The sequence below is a fragment of the Fundulus heteroclitus genome, chromosome 17 (genome assembly GCF_011125445.2).
Source record: "Fundulus heteroclitus isolate FHET01 chromosome 17, MU-UCD_Fhet_4.1, whole genome shotgun sequence".
NCBI lineage: Eukaryota > Metazoa > Chordata > Actinopteri > Cyprinodontiformes > Fundulidae > Fundulus > Fundulus heteroclitus.
Genome location: NC_046377.1, coordinates 22,431,605 through 22,453,227, shown reverse-complemented (window position 1 = coordinate 22,453,227; position 21,623 = coordinate 22,431,605). Strand labels below are relative to the sequence as shown.

The following is a 21,623-nucleotide window of genomic DNA, read 5'->3' as shown; positions in this document are numbered from 1 at the left end:
GCTTGTCAGACCATGGACACTCGCACCAAAGCCATTGTTAGATGTACAAATCAAACCAACTGCAGTCTCAGAATGCGTTTTAAAGTCACGTCATAGTAAAATCTCTGTCTTTTTAAGTCGTTCTGAACTGTTAAACTGAACATCAAACGTTAATAAGTGGGACTCCTTCATTGCTTGTTTCGCCTCTACTGTAACAAGGACAGTGACACTGTTCCAAGTGGTGTTTTGTGCACGCAAACAGCCCTGAAACATCCCGATTTATGAACACTGAAAAGTAGAACTGTTAAAAAGCATCAAAGTATAAAGATTTACTCAACGTTGCTGCAAGCAGCAGTCATCTTGAATGCGGATGTCGGGTATGGTACGTTCCGACCCGTAATCCAGACTTTGGGGAGTGTTCCTATTGAAATTCCGACTTACGAAGAAAAATGGAACACTATTGGTAACAATGCTGAGTCAGTATATTTGCACCACCAACAACCAATCCATAGTCTCCGTAACTACACCATGTTCAACCATCTTCGATTTACCTTTTGGACGCAGGGGAAGAAGTTCTCATAAAAGTGAGGCCGGCTGGACAGGAAAGAAGGTTGACAAAATAAAACGTCACCTGCCTGCTTTCATAGTTTATTTTCGCACAACAAGGCTGAAACTGATGGTGAAGGTCCAGAAACATCCCGTTTGTAGGACGGCTCTGCAAATCCAGACAAGATCAGGAGAAGAGGGCTGGATGAGGTATCTGTGGTGGTGTATATGACACGTGTGATGAGGGCAGGAAAAACTTCAGCAGGATCATGACTGGTGGTAATGGTGCAAAGGTTTACAAGTTTTTCACATTTTCCAGAGTCCAGCATCATGCCAACATGTTGTAGAGATCCTCAGATCCAGAGCTTTCATTTTGTATCTCCGTCTTTAATCAATTAACCCTCTCCTGTCCTCTCCTCTCAGCTGGTCTTCCAAACTTGGTCATGTTCTTCTTTCTGCAGCCAAACACTCCCAAGCTTTAAACAACATTCATCTCTCTCTCTCTCTCTCTCTCTCTCCACATGTTTCTCTGCCACACACACTCGGTTCTGCTCTCTGCTCTGTTTCTATTTCAGCCCGGCTCTCAGACGGCAGTCATCATGGCTCGCTGCAGGAGTTACTTACGCGGACTCTCCATCTGTGTCACCGTGTTGCTGCTGGTGAGCTAACTGCTAACAACCCATAACGTTAGATTAACCGAATACAAAGATTTAAATTCTTATTTTTGGTGAATTTTGCTTATTCTTAACTAAAGGTTTTACTTATGTTATCCAAGTAAAATGAGCTCTTTCCTTTAACACTTGGTTTTAATATATCTTTAATAAATAGTACATTGGCAAATTATTTCTGCTTTTTTGTATAGATATGTGGCATTTGTTTTATATTTTCATGTTTATTTAAATATTTTTGTATATTTCAATGAAGAATTAGAATAATGTGTTCAACATCTTACATTTGTCAGAGTAGACATAACACTGATCCCAGAATTAAAAAAAAAAAACGACAACATAATTGACAATTTAGCAACAAGTGCACAAAATAAAGCATATCTGAAAGATTAAATCATGAACAACTGTGAGAAAATCAAAAATTGGGATTACAATTATAGTAGATTATAATAAATTAAAATTGTGGATTATATACTGCTAAAAAAAATTAGCAGTATATAATTAATATGTAGTATGTAATACTTTTTTTTTTTAATTTCATATTTTTTGAGCATATATATAATTATATAAAAATTAGACATGTCACACAAGGAATTACACAGTCAGTTGACAAAACAGGAGGATAATAGGCAACTTTGTAAAGTTAATAAATAAAATTAAATAAGTGATCAGGATCTTAGGTTTTCAGGGAGTTTGTTTTAGAGAAGTTGCGCCAGTGAAACTAGACGATACCGTCTCTGGTTTAGTTCTGGTTCTAAGAACACGTAGTAAGCAGGTCTCTGAAGACCAGAAGGGTGCGTTTTGTTCAGACCTGACAAATGAATCCGCCCAAAACTATTTTGCGCTTTATTGACCAACAGCAGAAGTTTTAAACCTGAACAGAGAGCCATTGCTGTGATTTAAGAACTAATATGATCCATTTATGTGGTGTTGGTCAGGACTCTGGTAGTAATCTACACTGAAAAAAAAAGCCTCACCAGTTTGTCTGTGTCCCATTTTGATTCTGGCAGCATTTCTAACATGCCAGCTGATTTAGTAACAGACTTTATTTGGCTGCCATGATTTAAACCCGAGTCTAAAACCACTCCCAGGTTCCTAGCATGCTCAGCGCTCTTCAGCCTCTTTGTGTCTAGTTGAGTGTTGATCTCCAACCGAACATTTTTGGGGCGAATCACGATGATGCGTCTCATCTGCATTGAGCAGGAGGAAAGTCTCACTCATTAATAATATGAACACACTGACTCAGCGTGGTGGACTCGGCTCCTGCAGTGACACGGAGGTATAAAATTGTGTGGTGACGCCATGCATATGGTAGGAGATGCTAATTGTTCCTTGTAATAGTATTCATACCCCGTGCACCGTTTCATATTGTTTGTTGTTAAAATGACAAACTTCAATGTATTTTAACAACATTTTAGGTGATAGACTCTAATATTGTGCACAATGGTTCTGTTCAAAGAAAGTCTTTGCAAGTCTTTGGAAAACTGAAGATTTAATGGGGGGGGGGGGGGGGGGGGGGGGGGGGTCTTTAAATATCAACTTTCAGGTTTTGCTGGACATTCCCGGATTTAGGTCTGGACTTTGACTAGGCCATTCTAACACATGAATCTGCTTTGATCTAAACCATCCCATTGTATCTCTGAATGTATGTTGAGGGTCATTGTCCTGCTGGAAGGAGAACCTCCTCCTTATTGTTATATTTAATCTATTCTATTTAGACCAGGGGTGTCAAACATACGGCCCGCGGGCCGGATCCGGCATTATCAAAAAAAATTTTTTCTTTTTTTCCCCCAGTGTCCTGTCTGGCAATGTGGCAATAAGATGCCACAAAGAGCTCATCAGATTTGACTTTCACAAGTGGACAAGATAAAAGGAAGAGAATGATAAAACAATTTTTGAAAAAAACATGTACTTTGTTTAATTGAAAATATGCAGTTCCTATATTGTCCACGAGGGGCGCTGTGTTTTAATTAGCAGATTAAGCTTCAGATGTGGAAAAATTCAAATCATTTCTTAATTTTTATCTGTTTGATGTATTTTGTCATGCAGGACAGTGTTTTTAAGTTCCAAAAAATGTGAATAAATGTTTTTCAACATTGTATAATCACTGTGATCAGTTCTTATGCATAATGCACAAGTAAATGTTTAACTGAGTAAAAGTATTGTTGAAATTGCACATACTTTTCTTAAAAACGCTGAGGTTATTCATAATATATTGTGTAAAAGTGAAATTAACTTAATATAAAAATCAACAACAAGTCCACTTTTATTAGTTCTATTTAATCTTGCAATGAGTTTACTCGTTTGGCCCTCTTGAAATCAGATTAAGCTGAATGCGGCCCCTCAACCACAATGAGTTTGACACCCCTGATTTAGACTAAGATTAAATAACACAGACATGGATTCAGTTCGCTATCTGTGGTTGAACAAACCAGACTTTATGTAGGTGTATCAGAGTACAGGGTACAGTATTTAAATGCAATCAGCACCTTTCACATTTTTGTCGTTGCCCTGCTACGTCACAGTTATGCCTCACTTTGTCTATCATATGAAATCCCAACAAAATACATTGATGCTATTGGTTGTAAAGTAAGACATTGTTAAAAAAAGTTTAATATGTTGCTATTACTGCTGAACAACACAATACATGGAATTCTATTCAGGCTTAATAACATTTAATATGCAGTCTAATAAATTCTGTATTGTACTGGTTTTAATCCTTATTACGGGTCTTTTTATTTAAATAGTTTCACAAATTCTGGTGTTCCTCAGGGATTAATTTTAGGACCTCCTTCTATTTAAATAGTTTTTGTAGAAAGCTGCCACCGTATTGGCCTGAAAAGAATTTAAATATAATCTACTTAATTTGTTCATAATAAACAGCTACAATAATAGGTTTGATATAATCAGGTGTTAGACCCATAAATAGATGAAGACTTCACCAGTTTTGCCGATGACACAATGTTTCCTGTTTTCAAATTTTACTGCGGAAACTAAAATTCCTTTTACATGTCAATAAATGAAACGTTCATATATTGCTTCTATTTTCCTTTATTTTTATCTGACTGTATGTAGGAAGTGTCTTTGAAACAAATCTTCTGGCCAACACATGCAAGAAGATCCGAGCAAAGTTTGTTAGCTAGCATGTGTTGCTCAGTCAACAATCGACAAGATTTAGTAATTTCATTTATGATACAAAATAACTTATTCATAGTTTTGGTTGTATTTATCACTTCTGATAAATCTAACACATTTTTTTTACTCTGTCATGGTTTTTCAAAGTATGGGTATGCCGGAGTATGTTTGGCTGTGGAATTAGTGGCTAATCTTTGCTAACTTCCCCTTCTTATCTTCTTCCTGTTACTGTTTCCTTTCCTTGTTTTTTTTCACGTTCAATAAAATTGTCACATTTCTCTTGTTCCTAACCTCACCTTTTGTTTTTACCACATGTATTTGACTGCATCTCTTTATTCCTCCTTACTTTAATCACCACATGTCCTACAGGGCTGCCTGTCCACTTTCAGTGTTGCGGCGTCCAGCAGGAACCCCGTGTGTGATTACTTTGGCTTCTGTGGCTATTTTTATTTTAATTTCTCTCGTTTGTGCTCACTTTTTCCTGCTTCCTCTTCCTGCTGCTGAGCCGCTTATCAGCTGATTACAGTGATTATGTTGAATGTTCTTTTTCAACTTGACCATAACTCTCAGGAGACTTTCACTCCCATGGTCAGGATTTGGCTTTTAAAGTCTGTTTTAAAAGAAATTTTTGGCTAACTTGCCTTGTTTTGGTGTTCCTGACTTGATTTAGTTTGCTTTACATATTCTAGGTAAAGGCATACTGATGTTTGTATGCAAGTCTATTACTTTGTGTTTACCTCTCCTGTTATGGCTTGTTGTTGCATAACTTTTTAATTCTTTTTTAAGTGTGTTGTTGCCAACGCAGTGGTGTAAACAGAGAGATCTGCAGGGACTGGAGTCCTATGTACATCGTAGTGATTTATTGATATGCCACATAGGGATTGGAGCAAGTAACTAAAATAAAATATATTTAGACATGTTTGTGGATATTTTTTTTCTTTGCAGATGCAGATTTAACAAGTTTCTGCAAGGAATAATATAATTTGAAATTATTAAAGAAAATATCAAAACAAGGGGAAGAGTCTTTCCACTTTAAGATTTCATGCCTTATTTGCAACTACTTGGGCATATTTTGTTACTTTAACGCAATATTTTCATGTCCTACCCAGCTAACAAGAAACAATTGTGTTAAAGTAACTATACTTAAGTAGATGGAAATGTGCATATATCTATTTTCATTGTAAAGCAGTAAAATGTAATACTTAGCTAGCAAGAAAACAATATTTACCACATCATACATTTGATTATCAAGACCATCAACATAGTACACAATATGGTTGATTGAAAACTGTGTCCAAGCTCCACCAAATGTGGTCCATTTTACTCAGCTCCTTAAACTAGACTTGTAGAAACCCATCACGGCCTATTTTGGTGACAAAAAATATTAACATGGTGATACTTGCCGATTTTTTGGATCAAAATTCTAGCACAAAAAGTCTCAAAAACAGCTGAGATGTTTTTGGGACACACCTCCTGGTATTTTCAATAACATATACATATAACATATATATAGTTACATACATACATGAAATTTCATGTCAACTAGTAAATTCTATATGTGCTACATACTATATATACACACATAAAAATAGTTATATGTATGCATACACATGATATACACCTATCTATCTATCTATCTATCTATCTATCTATCTATCTATCTATCTATCTATCTATCTATCTATCTATCTATCTATCTATCTATCTATCTATCTATCTATCTATATATATATATATATATATATATATATATATATATATATATATATATATATATATATATATATGCACCAAGCATCACCACTTGGTGCAGCAGCTCTCCAAGGTGTGATCACTACTTGTTAGATTTAGACTAACGAGCAGGTTCGTTAGTCTCCATCTAAAAAGCAGACTAACAAATTATGGAATCAGGGTGATTCCATAATTTTTTCCTCAGAATTTAGTGATTGCATGTTTTTTCCCCTCTGCTTGGTCTAAAAAAGTAGCTGTTACTGACTACCACATTTTCTTTCTTGATTTCTTTTAGTGTTTCTTAAAGCCAGACAGTTGCCATTTGAAATGACCTTAGTTTTGTGTCATGTCATGTTTTTTTTCTTCTACAAAATTAAACAACTGAATGAACATCCTCCAAGGCCGGTGGTTTCATAATTTTTGCCAGGGGTTGCAGATAACCAACATGACCCATTTTGGTGACCAAGAAAATTAACTTAGTGATTTTTTTTGGGTCAAAATTCTAGCACAAAAAGTCTCAAAACAGCTGAGATGTTTTTAGGACACACCTCCTGGTATTTTCAATAATATATAAATTAAACATGTTCACAAGTTGTTTTTTGCAAGTCAAGTCTCAAGTCTTGAGTAGCAATTAATTGATTATTGTAGCAATAATCAATTAATAGCACAATAAATTCTAATCGTGTGATTAATTAAGGGCAATAATTTGCGTAAGCATGCTGGCTTATTTCCCCTTGTGTTTCCATCTCCGTCACTGAGAGGGGAGAGCAAAAGGTTTTATTACGCTGCATTGGTGTCTGCTCACCCCTCCCTTCCTTTTCATTTCCTGGGTGTAGGAGGGGTTAAATCTCCCCAGAGTTTCCCACAGCCCTTTACCGGGTAGCGTAGCTAATAACTGCTGGTGTTCTTGGTTAGTTGTCCACAAGGTTTTATTCCAGAGGGGAACTTTACTCACCATGTTTCTCTCAAACATCAAGGCAAATGAACAATAAACAGACAACCCTCAGCTTGGCAGGGGGCGAGTAATACAGTGGGGGAAACCCAGACTGTGTCAGGTAGGCCCATGCTCAAAGTTAACATGAGACCCAGAGAAACATCATTTTGAAAAGAAATTAAATCAGTGTCAACGCCAAACACGAAAGCTCGATGGAATTTAAACCAAACGATGCCACCTGCTTAATTTGTCAGATTCAGTAGGTCAAGAGTATATACTAGTGTTATGGTATTATCATATTAGTTGAAAAAGGTCCCCAAATGACATTAATATGATTTATCGCAATAAGTTTTAGAAAAAATGATCGTCGAGCAAAATTGTGACAGGCCTAGTCTTGGGTAAAGTCCTGCGTATTTGAGTGAAACAGTCAAAATGCAAATGACTTTATGGTAATAATGATCTGTCATTAGACTTGCTAAATGGTTTCCATAGAAAGCCGCACTGTCATATCTATCTGAAATATGCAATTAAAAAAACACACGCGCAATTTTTTTTCCAGAAAAATTTTCCATCTGTATTTTTATTCTTTCAAAAACAACTATTTTCTTACAGTATTTAACTAACACTTGTGATTACAACTATTTCTTGTTTTAGCAATAAACATCTCTTTTATTTTTAAGCGAAAGTGAGGGCTTCACCAGCATATTACAAGAAATACAGAAAACCCTAAAACGTAGGAGGACAATAACGATTCTTTCATTAAAAACAAAAAACATTGCAGCAATAACGTTTTGTGTCTTAATGGGCTGGAACAGACAGACCTAATCTAGGTGTCTTACAGCGTACCAACACAAGGAAAATGTTTAGAAAACTGATGTTTTACACCTTAAAAATATTAATCCTGATAATGCTGCTAATATGAAGAAAGCTTTCACGGTTTGTTTCCCCTCCACTGTGACTGATAAGGACGATGGTGACGAAGATCTGGAAAATGGTAACTTATGGGAGGAAACAATTACAGGATGATGTAGCATCCATCTGGATCAGTTGCTGGCATCAGTACCCACAATGCTTTGCACATACCTTGCAACTGGTTGTGTGAGATGAAACCATCTGTCTTCATTGAAAGGGACGTGAAGGAAGCAATCTACGTTAATAAAGAAAAAAACAACCTTAAACAGAGGAGGACGACTCAGGTTCCAACTCTCAAAAACTTATAATACAGCTATAGGGTTAATTCCGGCCAATAATTACCTCAATCCTCATACGGGTGATCAAAACATTGTTTCTGTAAACCAGGCCAATAACAACCTTAAAGACTCCCTGTTGCAGAGGAGTGGCCCAGTTTCGGTTCAATTTGCAGGCCTAAAACGACCTTAACGACTCCCCATTACTAAGGGGGTGGACCTGTTTCGGTTTAATTGCATGTTATCTAAGCCATTACAAGGCCTTTGTTGGGCAGTAGTATAAAGCTTGTAATTCCACACTACTCCAGACATTTTGCATTGAGAAAGCTTTCTGGATTGGAAGCGAAACATCTTCAACTTCGGAAAACAAGTCCAGTTGTTTTGTTTTTTAAACTTTTTTGTAATGACCATGACCTGGATGACTGAGAACCTTCACCGGCATATTACAAAGTATGGAAAAGTGCCCCCTATACCTTTACCACTCCGTGCCCCCTATAATTTTTAATGCTATTTCACATTTTGTCATTGTTAATCTCCTGCGCCATTAGGAAAAGAGAGAGAAATGAGTTATCAAGCTTCAAACATGATAGGTTTAATTTAAATTATTTTCAAAGCAACGTCTGGTTTGTTTTTATTAATGAATTTTGGTGCATATCTCATCAATTACATGTCAGATAAAAAGCGAGGGCAAAGCGACATGAAGAGGAGCTTAAATACTGGAAGGATGAGAGCTGTAGCAATGGCAGGGGTTGATTGACTAATTGATGGCAGGTGTGGAGAAGGAGCTGGAAGAAAAACTGATGAGAGGGAGAACAACAGGTTCTCACCAGTTGGTGTCACTAATAACTCCACTTGTGTTTGGCTGAGAAGGCTGAAATTCGGCAGAGATGATCTTTGGGATGGGTTTGACATATTCAGAGGGTCTGAAAGACTTTGGTGGTGTGTTTTTTCCACCAGGCTGGAAAGCAACACATGTTTTCCAAACTTCCACACTACCAGATTTCAACTTCAGCCAGACTAAATGTGCTGTGAAACCACGCATGTGTTGCAGAGCTTCAACTTCATGGAGATCTGCAGGGACCGGAGTCCTGCTCACCCATTCTACCATCCATGCTAGCAATCAAATACAGCCTAGAGCGCTTTTCTCAATTTTTGACAAGTTGGATTGACCTTTTCCCGTTTTAGGTCAGTTAAGATTATTTGTGTTGGCCAAATTCTGTAATAATGATTTTAAACACATTACCTATTTATTTTTTGGTAGAACAACCTTTAAATTCAAGGATGTGCCACAAAGCTTATCACAATAGTTTGCCCGTTCCTCCTGACAGAACGGGTGTAACCAGGCTGGCTTTGTGGACCGCCTCGTTCACACTCAGCCAGGACTCTGTGTTGGCCAGAAACGCTGTCCTTAAGTGACTCTGTATTTAACTCAGTGGTGTGTTTGGAGTCACTGTCCATTTGGAAGACCCCAAGCTTCAACTTACTGTCTGAACACTTGAGATTTTGCTTCAACATTTTCACATAAAGTAATCTATTTAAGTGCACCAGTCTCTCCTGTAGTAACCCCCTCCCCCACATCATGATGCTGCCACCTCCATGCTTCACACTTGGGATAGTATTCTGAGGCTTGCAAGCTTCCTCCAAATATAACGGTGCTCACTGTGTCCAAACGCTATCATTTTAGACTTAGACTTAGAGACTTAGACAACTTTATTTGTCATTTTGTATGCACAGAGTGCGTACAGAACGAAATTTCGTTGCATACAGCTTTGTAAATTGCAGTAAAAGTTAGATTACAGTTTTAGGTGCAGCAGAGATTTAAAAGTAAACATAGATTTAAAATACACTATAAAAACAATTGAAATGTAAACAATGCAGGAGAAGGTTACAGTATACAAACCATTGAATGTGCAGAATGGGGTTGTGCAAGGATGCTTTTAAGGACTAATGCCATTTTGGTGTTATCAGTCCACAGTGCATGTCTCCGAAGATTGTATTCTGGCTTTTTATGCTTATTTAGCCCACGTTGGTGGAGGGCTTGTTTCATAATGGATGATTGGGTATTGTATCAGCTGCAGCAGCATCTTCATAAGGTCTTCAGCTTTAGTTTTGTGGTTGAGTCACGAATTTCAGACCAAAATCCGTTCATCTCGAGGACATCTCCTGACCAGCATGACGGCTGGACACCCCCAAGCTGTTTATACTTGTATATAATTGTTTGATCAGATAAACACAGAACATTCTGCTATCTGATAATTGGACCCAACAGTGAACCGGACCTGTGAACAGTCCACCGATCCTGATGTTTTGGATGATTTCTCTAGATTCTTCTAGGATGTCACACAACGAAGTGCAGCCTATCGCAGGCGCTGCCTTGCATTGTTAACCAATCAGAGGCTTGCAAAGCAATGACATCATCGTTTGAGTTTCCCCAAATTGTTGAAATAGGCAGCAGTATCTGGGCTTCTCTGATTATTCTGGCATTTAGCAAATAGAAACCATCTTTGATAACGCTGTCATTAAACAAGAACGGTTTAGTCTGATCAGAAAGATAAAAACTGAGCTTCCAGGGACGCTTTTAGGTGTAAATTTTCTTCTTCCACTGGAATCTCAGATCAGATGTGAAGGAAATGCAGCTTCTTTTTCTCCAGGGCTGTTTGGGGAAAATCTTGGGCTGGGAGGCAGCGGAGCCATCGGCGTTCCCAGCTGATGGGAGTCTGAGCCGAGTCTGCCTCTGGGGATGAAGAACAGTTTCAGAGGAATGCTGCGTCTGCTTTTAAATCGCTGCGTGCCGTGTGGAAAACTTTAATGCATCAGTTTGATGTGATGTAACCGTTCTCCTTTATGGCTCTGCAGGTCTCTGGAGTGGTGATGATCGGTGTTGGATTCTCATCCATCGAAGGCAACGTACCTGTTGCAGAGGTAGACCTGCTGTCACTTAAACACAACCTCACACTCAACAGGTTTCTTTGCAATAGCCAGTTTATGTTTTCTCCATAATCCTGAAAAAAATTATGCAGCACATGATTATATGGAGATGAACGGGTGGCAGCAGCTTGTTGCCCCCCCTCTGGCATTTTGTGTTTTACACTGTCAGTATTTAAATTTAAAAATACTTTATTAATCCCGAAGGGAAATTAAAAATGTCTGAAAGGAGAAAAAACGTCCACATTAAGGCCATCCGTCATGATCTTGGAGGAAACATTTTCACAGTTGTTAAAATGGACGAAGCGCTTTCACTTTCCTTATTTGGGCAGATTTTGGAAATTATGTTAAAGCTAAGATGAATGTTTTTTTTTTTTTAACACGCTTTCTGGGCTAAACCGAAAACCTGGTTCTTTGCTTCTTTTAATAATATCAGGTGCATTTAGGAAAAGTTGATTTAAATTAAAAAAGTAAAACTCAAACACTTTTTATTGCTTACAGCTAATAAAGAACCCAAATCAGAATATTACATCAGAACAATGCAGGATTTCAAGACAGAAATTTGGACCTCCGGAACTGTTTCTCTATGTTCTGAACAGTATCTGCACGCAATTCCTGGCTGCACGGCAAAAAGGTAACCAAAAGTAAGTAAATTTTTCTTGAAATTAGTGCATTTTTTCTTGATATGAGCAGGAAAATAAGATTATTTGCCAATGGAATAAGATTTTTGCACTTAAAGTAGGAACAATTAATCTCCATCATTTTTCAAGTGCAGAATATCTAATTATCTTATTTTAGGGCTAGAACTACTAATCCCATTGGCAAATAATCTTATTTACCTGCTCAAATCAATGAAAAATAGACTAATTTTAAGAAAGTTTTACTTACTTTTAGTTCCCTTTTTGCTGTGTGGAAATCCTTATGCATGGATGACTGCATTAACACAGGGTGGCATGGCAGGACATCCGTCTGTGGTTCTGCTGAGGGGTTCAGGAAGCCTTTGTTGGCTTGATGTCGCTACTCTTCCTCTTGACAGTACTGTATCGTTTCCCCTTACGGTTCTGGTCAGGCCAGTTTGCTTGCTAAAGCAGCTCAACAATACTTTGGTCATTAAAGCAGGTACTCATACCTGGGGCATTGTGGACATGCAGGTAACAAGTGCTGTCATATAAATGTATTTATATAGCAACAATTCACACCACATGTCATCTCTAGGCACTTTCTAATGTCAATTCAGTCAAATCTTGCAGACAGATTGGGCAGACACATTGTGTTGTTGACTTTGCAGCAATCCCTCATACTGAGCATGCATGAAGCGACAGTGGAGAGGAAAACTCCCCTTTAACAGGGAGGAGAACCTCCAGCAGAACCAGAACCAGGCTCAGTGTGAACGCTCATCTGCCTCCACCCACTGGGGCTTAGAGAAGACAGAGCAGAGACACAGAAAGCTCAGAAGCTCACATTGACCCAGGAGTACTTTCTATATTAGAGAAGACAGAGCAGAGACACAGAAAGCACAGAAGCTCACATTGATCCAGGAGTACTTTCTATGCTAAAGAAAGGTAACAGGGTGATGGCAGCAATAGCTCCATTCTTGGCTTCATCCAGGAGAGAAAAACAGCAAAGCAGGTGAACTCCGAGCCAGTTTCCAGGTCTAAATGATGAAAGAGAAAAAATACTTCAACTACACTGCAAAAAAGGAAACTAACAATAAGTACAATCTTCTTGAAATTAGTGTATTTTTGCTTGATTTGAGCAGGTAAATTAGACTATTTGACAATGCTATGAGTATTTTTACCTCAAAAATAAGATAATTTGAAATTCTGCATTTGAAATTTGAAAGATTATGGAGATGATTGTTTCTATTTTAGGGGTAAAAATACTCATTCCATTCTCAAACAGCCTTATTTATCTTCGCAAATCAAGGAAAAATACACTAATTTCAAGAAAATTGTACTTACTTTTACATCCCTTTTTGCAGTGTAGTAGCTACTGTATGTCTAGGTGAGACATAGAGCTACACACCGATTTATTGGGCCATAACTGAACATTTTTCTGTTAAAATAATTTTTATTGGTTATATGCAGTATCCTAGTAACAAGTAACTGGAATTTAGATTTTTATTAACCGTAAGACATGATAATCATCCCAAGTTCCCTTAATAAACAGGTGATAATAAACGTCCAGTGATTTCTAATATCTTTCATTTGAATAAAACTCAGGTCTTCTGACTCCACTTTTATTTCTAACAACTATAGCTTGTCCAAACCCATCTGTAAATATTCAGTTTCAACCCAACGGATAAATGTGGTCAAAGGAGAAAATGAACGGATTCTAAGATTATTAATATTTATGGATCAAAGCAAAAACGAGCTGGTTGTTTTTGTCGCAATTAGACGTTACAGATCATCGAACTATTTTAAAATCAGCAAAAGGTATCCTTAATAAATAAAAAGAAATGCAGCTTTTCCATTATGATTTCATTTAAAGAGGGAAAAAAAAGCAATCTAAACCAACATGACCACCTGTGAAAAAGCAATTACCCCCAAATTCTGATAACTGGACACTTGAGTTGTTTGTCACTCTTCTTTGCAGAATAATTTTTTTATATCAGTCAAATTCTGAGGATTGTCCAGCATGGATGCCAGAGAACATCAATCATATTTAAGCCCAGACTTTGAATAGGCCACTCTTTAATTCTATTTTTTGGCCAAATAGAGTTGGATTTGCTGCTATAAAAACAAAAAAAAACCCACTTTATACTTCTTCTTTTTTTGTTCTATGTGTGTCTGGTTAAAGTTTTATTCATAAAACACCAACTAACTGGATTCCTTTCACACCTAAAATGAACTGCAGAGAAAATTAACATTGATTCCTGTTGTTTTTGTCCCTCTCTCAGCTGTTTGACCAGTTGTCCATTAGCGACGGGTTACTGGCTCTGCAGGTGTTTGGACCATTCACCATCGTTCTCTCCATTCTGGGCATCAGTGCTGCAGCTTCAAACTACAAACCGTTGCTTCTGCTGGTCAGAATGAGACATTTTTAGCTGTTGCTTTTGAAAGTCTATGTCTTATTATTTAGAATTTAAAATAAAAATAAATAAATGTTATTTTAAACTTCATTTTATACACACATTGTTATTTTTTTCTTTCTATTTGTGCATGTCTTTGCTTTCTTTTATGTTTATTCTTTAAATACTGATCTCCAATGGTCGTTCCAGGCCTGTATTGGTGATAAATGTCCTCATTTGTGCAACATTTCTCGGATAAACCACCGTATGAGACGCGTTTTTCTGTTTTCAAACCATTTCTGTTTTAATGTTCAGACCTGGGGTTTTCTTTTGCAGTTTTCTGCTCTGATATTCGTGGAGTTTGTTGCTCTGATGGTTGTCGCCTCGCCGCTGGTTCACGTTGAAGCACAGGTAACGCCTTGTCCCGCTCGCTGGCGCCCCCTGGTGGGCTGCATGGTTCATCACAATCATTTCATAAAAAAACTTTTTTTGCATTTGTGCAAAAATAATCGGTATAATACTCAACAAATCTAGAGAAAAACATTGTAAATGAGGCATAATACAGCTTCTTAACATCATTGTCTATTCTTGTATAATCTGCTCACTGTTTTCAGTGACCTGGATGTGAGAATCTTTCACTTTTGGGGTTATTCCTTTGATTTTTCTTGTGGTTGCATGTTATCCTCCTCCCTGCTTAGGGACTTTGTTGTTACTGAGGTTTGGTTTTGGCTCTGCAGATGAACAGCGCTGTGGATGACATTTTCCTGAACGTGACGCCTCTTGACCGAGCTGACAGCTACATCCAGACTGAACTGCAGAAACTCCAGACATCGGTGAGGAACATATTAAAGGAGAAGTGAGGCTTGCTTTTTTTTTTTTTTTTTTTTTTTTTTTTTTGTAAATGAGCCTAGAAAATAAAGTCCCTGCATTTTCCCCAAGTTAACCTTCCTGCAGCAGCTTTGTTGCTTTTCTTTTTCAGCTGCTGCCGATTAACAATAACAATAAAAAGCTTAATTATTTTACCTGGTTGAACATTTGTTTCCAAGGACTCCTGCTGTGGTTTAAGAAGTTTTGAAGATTGGGGAAATCTCCCTCCTGATTCCTGCTCATGCACGCCATCTGCTGACCTGAGGTGTGCTCAGACATCACTGATTCTGCCGAGGACTAAGTTTATTCATAATCTCTCTTGATAAAACGTTGTTCCGCTCAATTAAATTATGTTGTATTATATTATTTGTAAATATTGTTGTCTTTTAGGGTGATACAGTTTGGTATTATTGGAGTCTTACAATTTGGAAGCAATCCTTGCACCTGTTTCCTTTTTGTGAATGTCATTAACTTCAGTACTATCTGTGAAAAGCTAATCTTCATTACATTTTAAAAGATTTTATCTCTTAAATACCATTCCATTTGATTTAATGGCATTTAAATTATATAATGTTTAGTTTATGGATCCCTAGAGTGCCTTAAATCATCTAAATAAGGAGACTAAAGTGTGTAGCAAATAAATCATAAAAAACTCAACATCATCACAGAAAAGTAATTATTTCATTTAAAAAGAAATATGGTAAGATAAATTAAAAGCTTTACTGAACCAATTTTTTTAAAGGCACAAATGTCCAAAGTAAGCTGGTTCCAGAGTGCCACCACTGAAAATGCTCGGTCACCCCAGCGTTTAAGCTCCGTCTTTCCGATAAAAGCTCCAGGACTCGCCATTCACACAAACACTGAAAAGTTCAGATAAATAAAGAGGTGTGAGGCCAGTAAGAGACTTAAAGTGAATAGTAAAAGTTTAAAATCTTAAAGGAACAGGAAGCCAACGTAAAGAATATGAAACAGGAAACTTTCGCAGAAGGAGAGGTGTTAGAAAAATGATCTGCACCTGCATTCTCGTCAAGCGGAAGGCGATTTAGGCTCTGAGACACAGACATAGAGAACATTACAATAATTGAGTCCGGACATAATAAAACCCATGAATGGCCTTCGCTAGGACAATTTAAAAAAGGTTTCAAATTGTAGTCAATTTGTCTTCCGCCTGCGTCTTTGGCCAGAGTCAACTAGATTTTTAAAGGTAAAACCCTTATAAAATATAACCCCTCATATTTTAAGTGTTCTGTTGAATATTAAGTCAAAGCATTGAAAACTGAAGTGGCATTTTCGCCAAATGAAATTCTGCCTTACCACCATTTAGTCTTTAGTTTGTTTGGAAACCAAATATTCTGGTTCAGCCTCAGTAATACAGTCCAGTAGAGAACGGAGAGTATTGCTGCATCCAAGCTTCAGATGCAAGTAGATCTGTAACTTATCTGGTTAGTAAATATGGAATAACTGGTGCTGAGTTAGAATAGCTCCAAGTGGCAGGATATAAAGTGAAAATAGAAGGGGGCCAAAAATGGAGCCCTGTGGCACCCCATCTGAAACAGGAGCACAGAAGAGATAAAATTATCAGACGCACTAAATAACTATTGAAGGCAGCAGGATGTGTGGTGTACACAGCACGACAGGATCTATCTGTTGGTAACTTTAGCTCAAAATAAAAAAGCTTTTAAAAAAAGGTTCACCCAATTTTATCTAAATGGCGTCTCCTACAGGTCATATGCTGAATAAAAAGTTTGAATCTAGAACCTGAAAGGTTTCCCTCAGGAATAATCAATCAATCAATCAATCAATCAATCAATCAATCAATCAATCAATCAATCAATCAATCAATCAACAAACATGGGCAGATGTTTTATTTGTGATTAATGTGGTGTTAACTTCATCCAATGAACGAATTATGTTGAAAAATAGCTGTTCCTGTCTTGTGGGTTTTTTTTGGTGGTCATTAAACACCGGGTTCCAGACGTTCCTACCTTGCTTTGTGGGTTCCCATCCTAACGGTCACCTCCTCTGTCTCACAGCTCTCAGCCCAGTGACTCTAACTTACTGGGATCCTGTGTGATGGCTGGAAATAAGCTTCACCTTCCAGAACCAAAGCATTCGGACCAAATCTGGGTTCACTCGGAGGTATTTTTCCTCACATCATCACCAAGTTGACGGTTGACTTTCTTTCTTTCTATAAATCTCCTCCATCCCCTTTGTTCTTTCACTCAAACCCCCTTAGTTTCTCCCCCTCGTCCTGGACGGCATTCATTTGAACACAGGATTTTTGTACCAATTTTGTAAAGAATCACATTTTTGAGCTGATTGTTGACCTTGAACATGTGTTCCTCAGCCCTGTGGTCCCATCCTAAAGAGCTACCTGGGCTTCCCGATCAAACTCAGGATTGGAATAATTTCTGCCTTTGCCACCATCACGGTAAACTACAAAGTTCCATTACCTAAAACTATCTTGTCAGGTTATTAACACAATTGTCAGTGGGTTGTACAGGGGAAACCAACACAAATTAGTTTAGAAATGTAAACTGAAGAAAATGTTTCCTGAATATTAAAATATCTTACCCATAATTACCTCACAATCTCTAAACAGTTGCAAACCCTTTCCTGTAACATCTGGTGTGCCTCAGGGCTCTGTCCTAGCAACCTTACTCTTCCCCTTAAGAAATATTTTCTGTACGTTTCACATTCATTTCATTACTACGCTGATGACACTCAGCTCTACCTATACACCCGATTCTACCCTACTAGCCTCTTTCCTCGCCTCCTGCTTGTCTAAAATAAAATCCTGGTTCACTTCAAACCTCCTAAATAAAACTGAGCTACTCCCTATATGAACAAAAACAGTATTTCCTAAAATAGACAGTTTTTCTCTCCTCGTTGACAGCTCTATAGTCTTGCCCTCACCTCAGGTTAACTAGCTTGGGTGTCATCCTTGACAGCTCTCTGTGTTTTATCTCTCAAATTAACATCGCTTGGTCTTAATGTTATCATCTACTCAACCTTAAATGTCTGCGTCCCTCCCTTTCCCCTCACTCTGCCTCATCGCCTTCCATATCAATAATTGCAACTCTCTTCTTCTTTTGGTCTCCTTCAAAAACCACATACTCCAAGTGCTCCAGAGCTCACCAGAACCTCTTCATTTCACCACATTAGCCCAGTTCTACAGCAGCTCAGCTGTCTGCCACTTCCTCCTGCTTCCACAGATCCTCCTTCTCTATCCACCGCACTATTCCCTCTGTTCGTCCCAGCAAAATGGGAAGCAGCGCTTTTTCCGGCACTGCTCCCAAGCTCTGGGGCTCTCCCCACCAGGCAATCATAACACTGAGGCTCAAATCCAGACTTAAACCTTGTGCTTGTAAATAAAATGTATTATAATTAATCATTATTTTCATTATTACGCTTAAAACATCTGTATTTGTATGATTCATGGATAGGTTCTTGACATTATCTGAATTCCCTCCAATCAGCTGTTGGTGGTGCTGTTCCCTCCCTAATGCCGTTTCTTTGGTAGAGCTTGTTCTAATGCAGCGTCTCTGTGCGTGTTGTAGATAACGGCCATTGTTCTGTGTCTGGCTCTGGGCCTGGAGGAACGCTGGAGGAAGCCTCCGGTAGAGACAACAGTCGACGACTTCAACAGAGTGAAATACCAACCGAAACCTTCCCTCTCCTGACCTCTGACCTCTGAGGCAAACAGAAGAGTCACGGATGCAAACATGTTGCCTTTAAATAGAGCTTGTGAGAACAACATGAGAGGTCCTGTTAAGTTATGGACTTAGTCAAGAGAACCAGAATTGGACACCATGGACTTGGTTAACCCCCCCCCCCCCCCCATCATGGCCTGAGTTTAGTTTAAGGCTTTCACAAATTAATTTACTAAAACAACTGGGATGAGAACTGAGGGCACAACTCTGCATTTATCTGTATTTACACACACAGGCTCATGCAGATTCATACACCCCCACTAATATTTGCTGAAGTCTTTCTTAGAAAGCTACACCTGGTAGGAGTGTTCGCATGTTTGCAGGGGTACTAGGGTGGGAACATGTGACTGTGTACATGGTTTTCTGTTTGTCAGGTTGGGCTTGAACTACCCCCTCTCTCCTGGGACATCTCAGGTCTCTACTGTGTGGAGCTCACCCCCCACCCCCCCAGTCCTGCTCTCCTCCATGGCCCACTGGTGGTCCTCGTTGTCCGGGGCTGGGTGCTTGGGGGGGGGGGGGGGGTGCCGGCTCCCTCCTGGCAGCTGCTTCGCGGATCCCATGGGCTCATCCCCGTAGCTCCAGGGGGCTTTGGCGTTGTGGCTGTTTGGGGGGTTTCCTGGGGCCCGTCTCTCCTCTTCCCTCAGGTGTGAGAGGAAGCTTTCCCTGTGTTGTTCCTTCTTGGGCACCTTTGCTCGGGGGGTCTGTTCGGGCCTCTGGGGTTCTGGTTCCCCTTGCGTCTGCCTCTGTGTTCTGGGAGGGCATGTCTTTGGGTCCTCACAACCATTATTGATCAATTTAATGTAAGGAAAAATGTTACATACACAAGCGCACTCTCACAAACACCTACATGTGCTTGGCTTCAGGTACTTCACTTCCATACAGAGAACCCCTATTATTATCTTTAACTGTCCCATTTCGTATTAAATCATACTGAATAATCTTCAGTAATGGTATCAAGGCGTTGGTTGTCTGTAACTATAACACTTTATCGGCTGGTTCTGCTGTTCTTTTATATCACTCTTTGCAGGTGTAGAAGCAGACTCCGAGGATGTTATATTGCTCTCTCCCTTTGCTCTCCTCTTTCACTTTTTCTCCCTTTTTAGCATTTTGTCTCATCTGTTTCTTTTTCTTTTTTTCCCCCTCCTTTACCTTCCCGTTTCAGTGTCACTTGAACATGAAATAGTCCCAGCATAAATTCTAATAAAGCTTCTTGCATATATAAATCAAGCGGAGCACTAAGGTGAAAGCAGTAAGGCTCCACTTGTGAAAGTAAAGTCTATAACAATTCAAAAAAAGAAAAGAAAGCTACACCTCTGCCAGATGTTTCCGTTTTAGCCATTAATTAACCACTGACATCGTTCTGACAGGATATTTGAGCATTGTTTTTGGCAGAATCAGTAGAGTTGTTTCCAGCCCTGGTGCCAACCTTCTGATAAGTAGTGTTCATGAACTTTGGCAAGGCCATCCAGTGCACGGTCTCTTTTCCTAAACCAGTTTGGGTTTATCTTTAGTGTCGTTTTCCTGTTAGGACATCAACGTGTCCAAGTTTCAGTCTTCTAGCTGTTTATTTGAGGAGTACAGAATCAGAATCAGCACCAATGGCATCCCACAGCATGATACCACCACCATGGCTGACAGTTGGTGCACTAGTCTTGATTCTGAAAGCTGCACCTTAACCCATCCAAACCAATTTCTTGTCACTCTGACCAAATAGCTCAATCTTTGACTTGTTCAAACATAAAATATTCAGCTTGTCGGACAGCTGCAGATTCCCGGTTAACAAGGATGTAGAACTGGCCTCGCTGTGAACAGTGACACTGGTGTTTACACCCTAAGGGACACTTTGGGTCGGATATTTGAAACGTGGACACAGTTGGATGCTCTAAAGGGACAATAACCCCAGTTCAAAGGACAGGCGACTATCAATCACCTTCCCAAAGATTCAACCTCATATTTGGAAACCAACCTGTTTAATTATCCCAAATCTGCCAAGATGAGCGTCTTTATGTCCAGCCAGAAAGACGACAGAAGATGCTAATTGAAGGCCACTAATCTGCTGTCGTCGTTCAGCTTGCTAAGGTACAAACCAGATATTAGTGGGACTGTGGGTCTGTGTTTTAGCCTGTGTGGATTACAAAATATCCACAGTAAATCTAAACTTGTGCTCCTAGTCTTGGTTTTATTACCAGTTGTGTTGAATAATTATTCCACCCCGGAAATTAAAATTCCAAGATTAACACGGCATTCATGAAAAATGATCCAACGGAAAGTTCTTACTAGAACTGTGTGCACATTTGATTAATTTTCTTTTTTTCCCAGTGTGTTCTTGGGAAATCTGATCTTTCAGGGGCCTAAAAACCCCTGGTGGTGGATAAGGATTCCAGCTTTTATAATTCTGAGCAGCACATCGGTCTTTTTCAATAATAATGCTTACTTTCTGGTTGATCAACATTTCTAAATGGTTCAGACAGTCCAGACTACTCTTCTACTCGCTGTATTCAAACTTTAAATGTTCCTATAATGTTTGCAGAGTGAATGTCTAACTTAAAAAAGTTTAAAATTTTAATATATAGAAAATGCTGTGTTCCTATATAAAGTGTGCTTTGTAAATAAAATGTGGTTTTATGTCAAAACGTAATCCTGTGATGTTTGTCTAGTAGCATCTAATTACCACAAGGTGGCAGTAGAGACAAATTAGTGGGGGCTTTTTAAACCTTAACTTCGTTTTCTCATGCTTTTAATCACTAGATTTAAATGAAACGAAACAAGTAAGATCCCATTTATGATAGCAATTGCTTTCCAATCTTCATAGACTCAGACTGATTTTAATTACAGCGTTTTATACTGCCTCATACTGTTTCCTCCACCTTTTAACCAGACCCAGCTTTTAACGAAAGACTGAGGGGCCAAAATTAAATGTTCCTTGGC

General features: G+C 38.7%; 1 protein-coding gene across 1 annotated transcript; it reads left to right on the top strand.

Moving 5' to 3' along the window:
- The first annotated feature begins 1,068 nt into the window (after positions 1-1,068).
- On the top strand, positions 1,069-18,779 carry LOC105918701 (leukocyte surface antigen CD53). The gene is made up of 9 exons (XM_036149339.1): positions 1,069-1,184; positions 11,037-11,102; positions 14,005-14,130; positions 14,452-14,526; positions 14,853-14,948; positions 15,162-15,247; positions 17,016-17,121; positions 17,330-17,413; positions 18,543-18,779. The coding sequence occupies exons 1-9, from the start codon at positions 1,125-1,127 to the stop codon at positions 18,663-18,665; spliced, it is 822 nt and encodes a 273-aa protein (XP_036005232.1). The 5' UTR covers positions 1,069-1,124; the 3' UTR covers positions 18,666-18,779.
- The last annotated feature ends 2,844 nt before the right edge of the window (positions 18,780-21,623 follow it).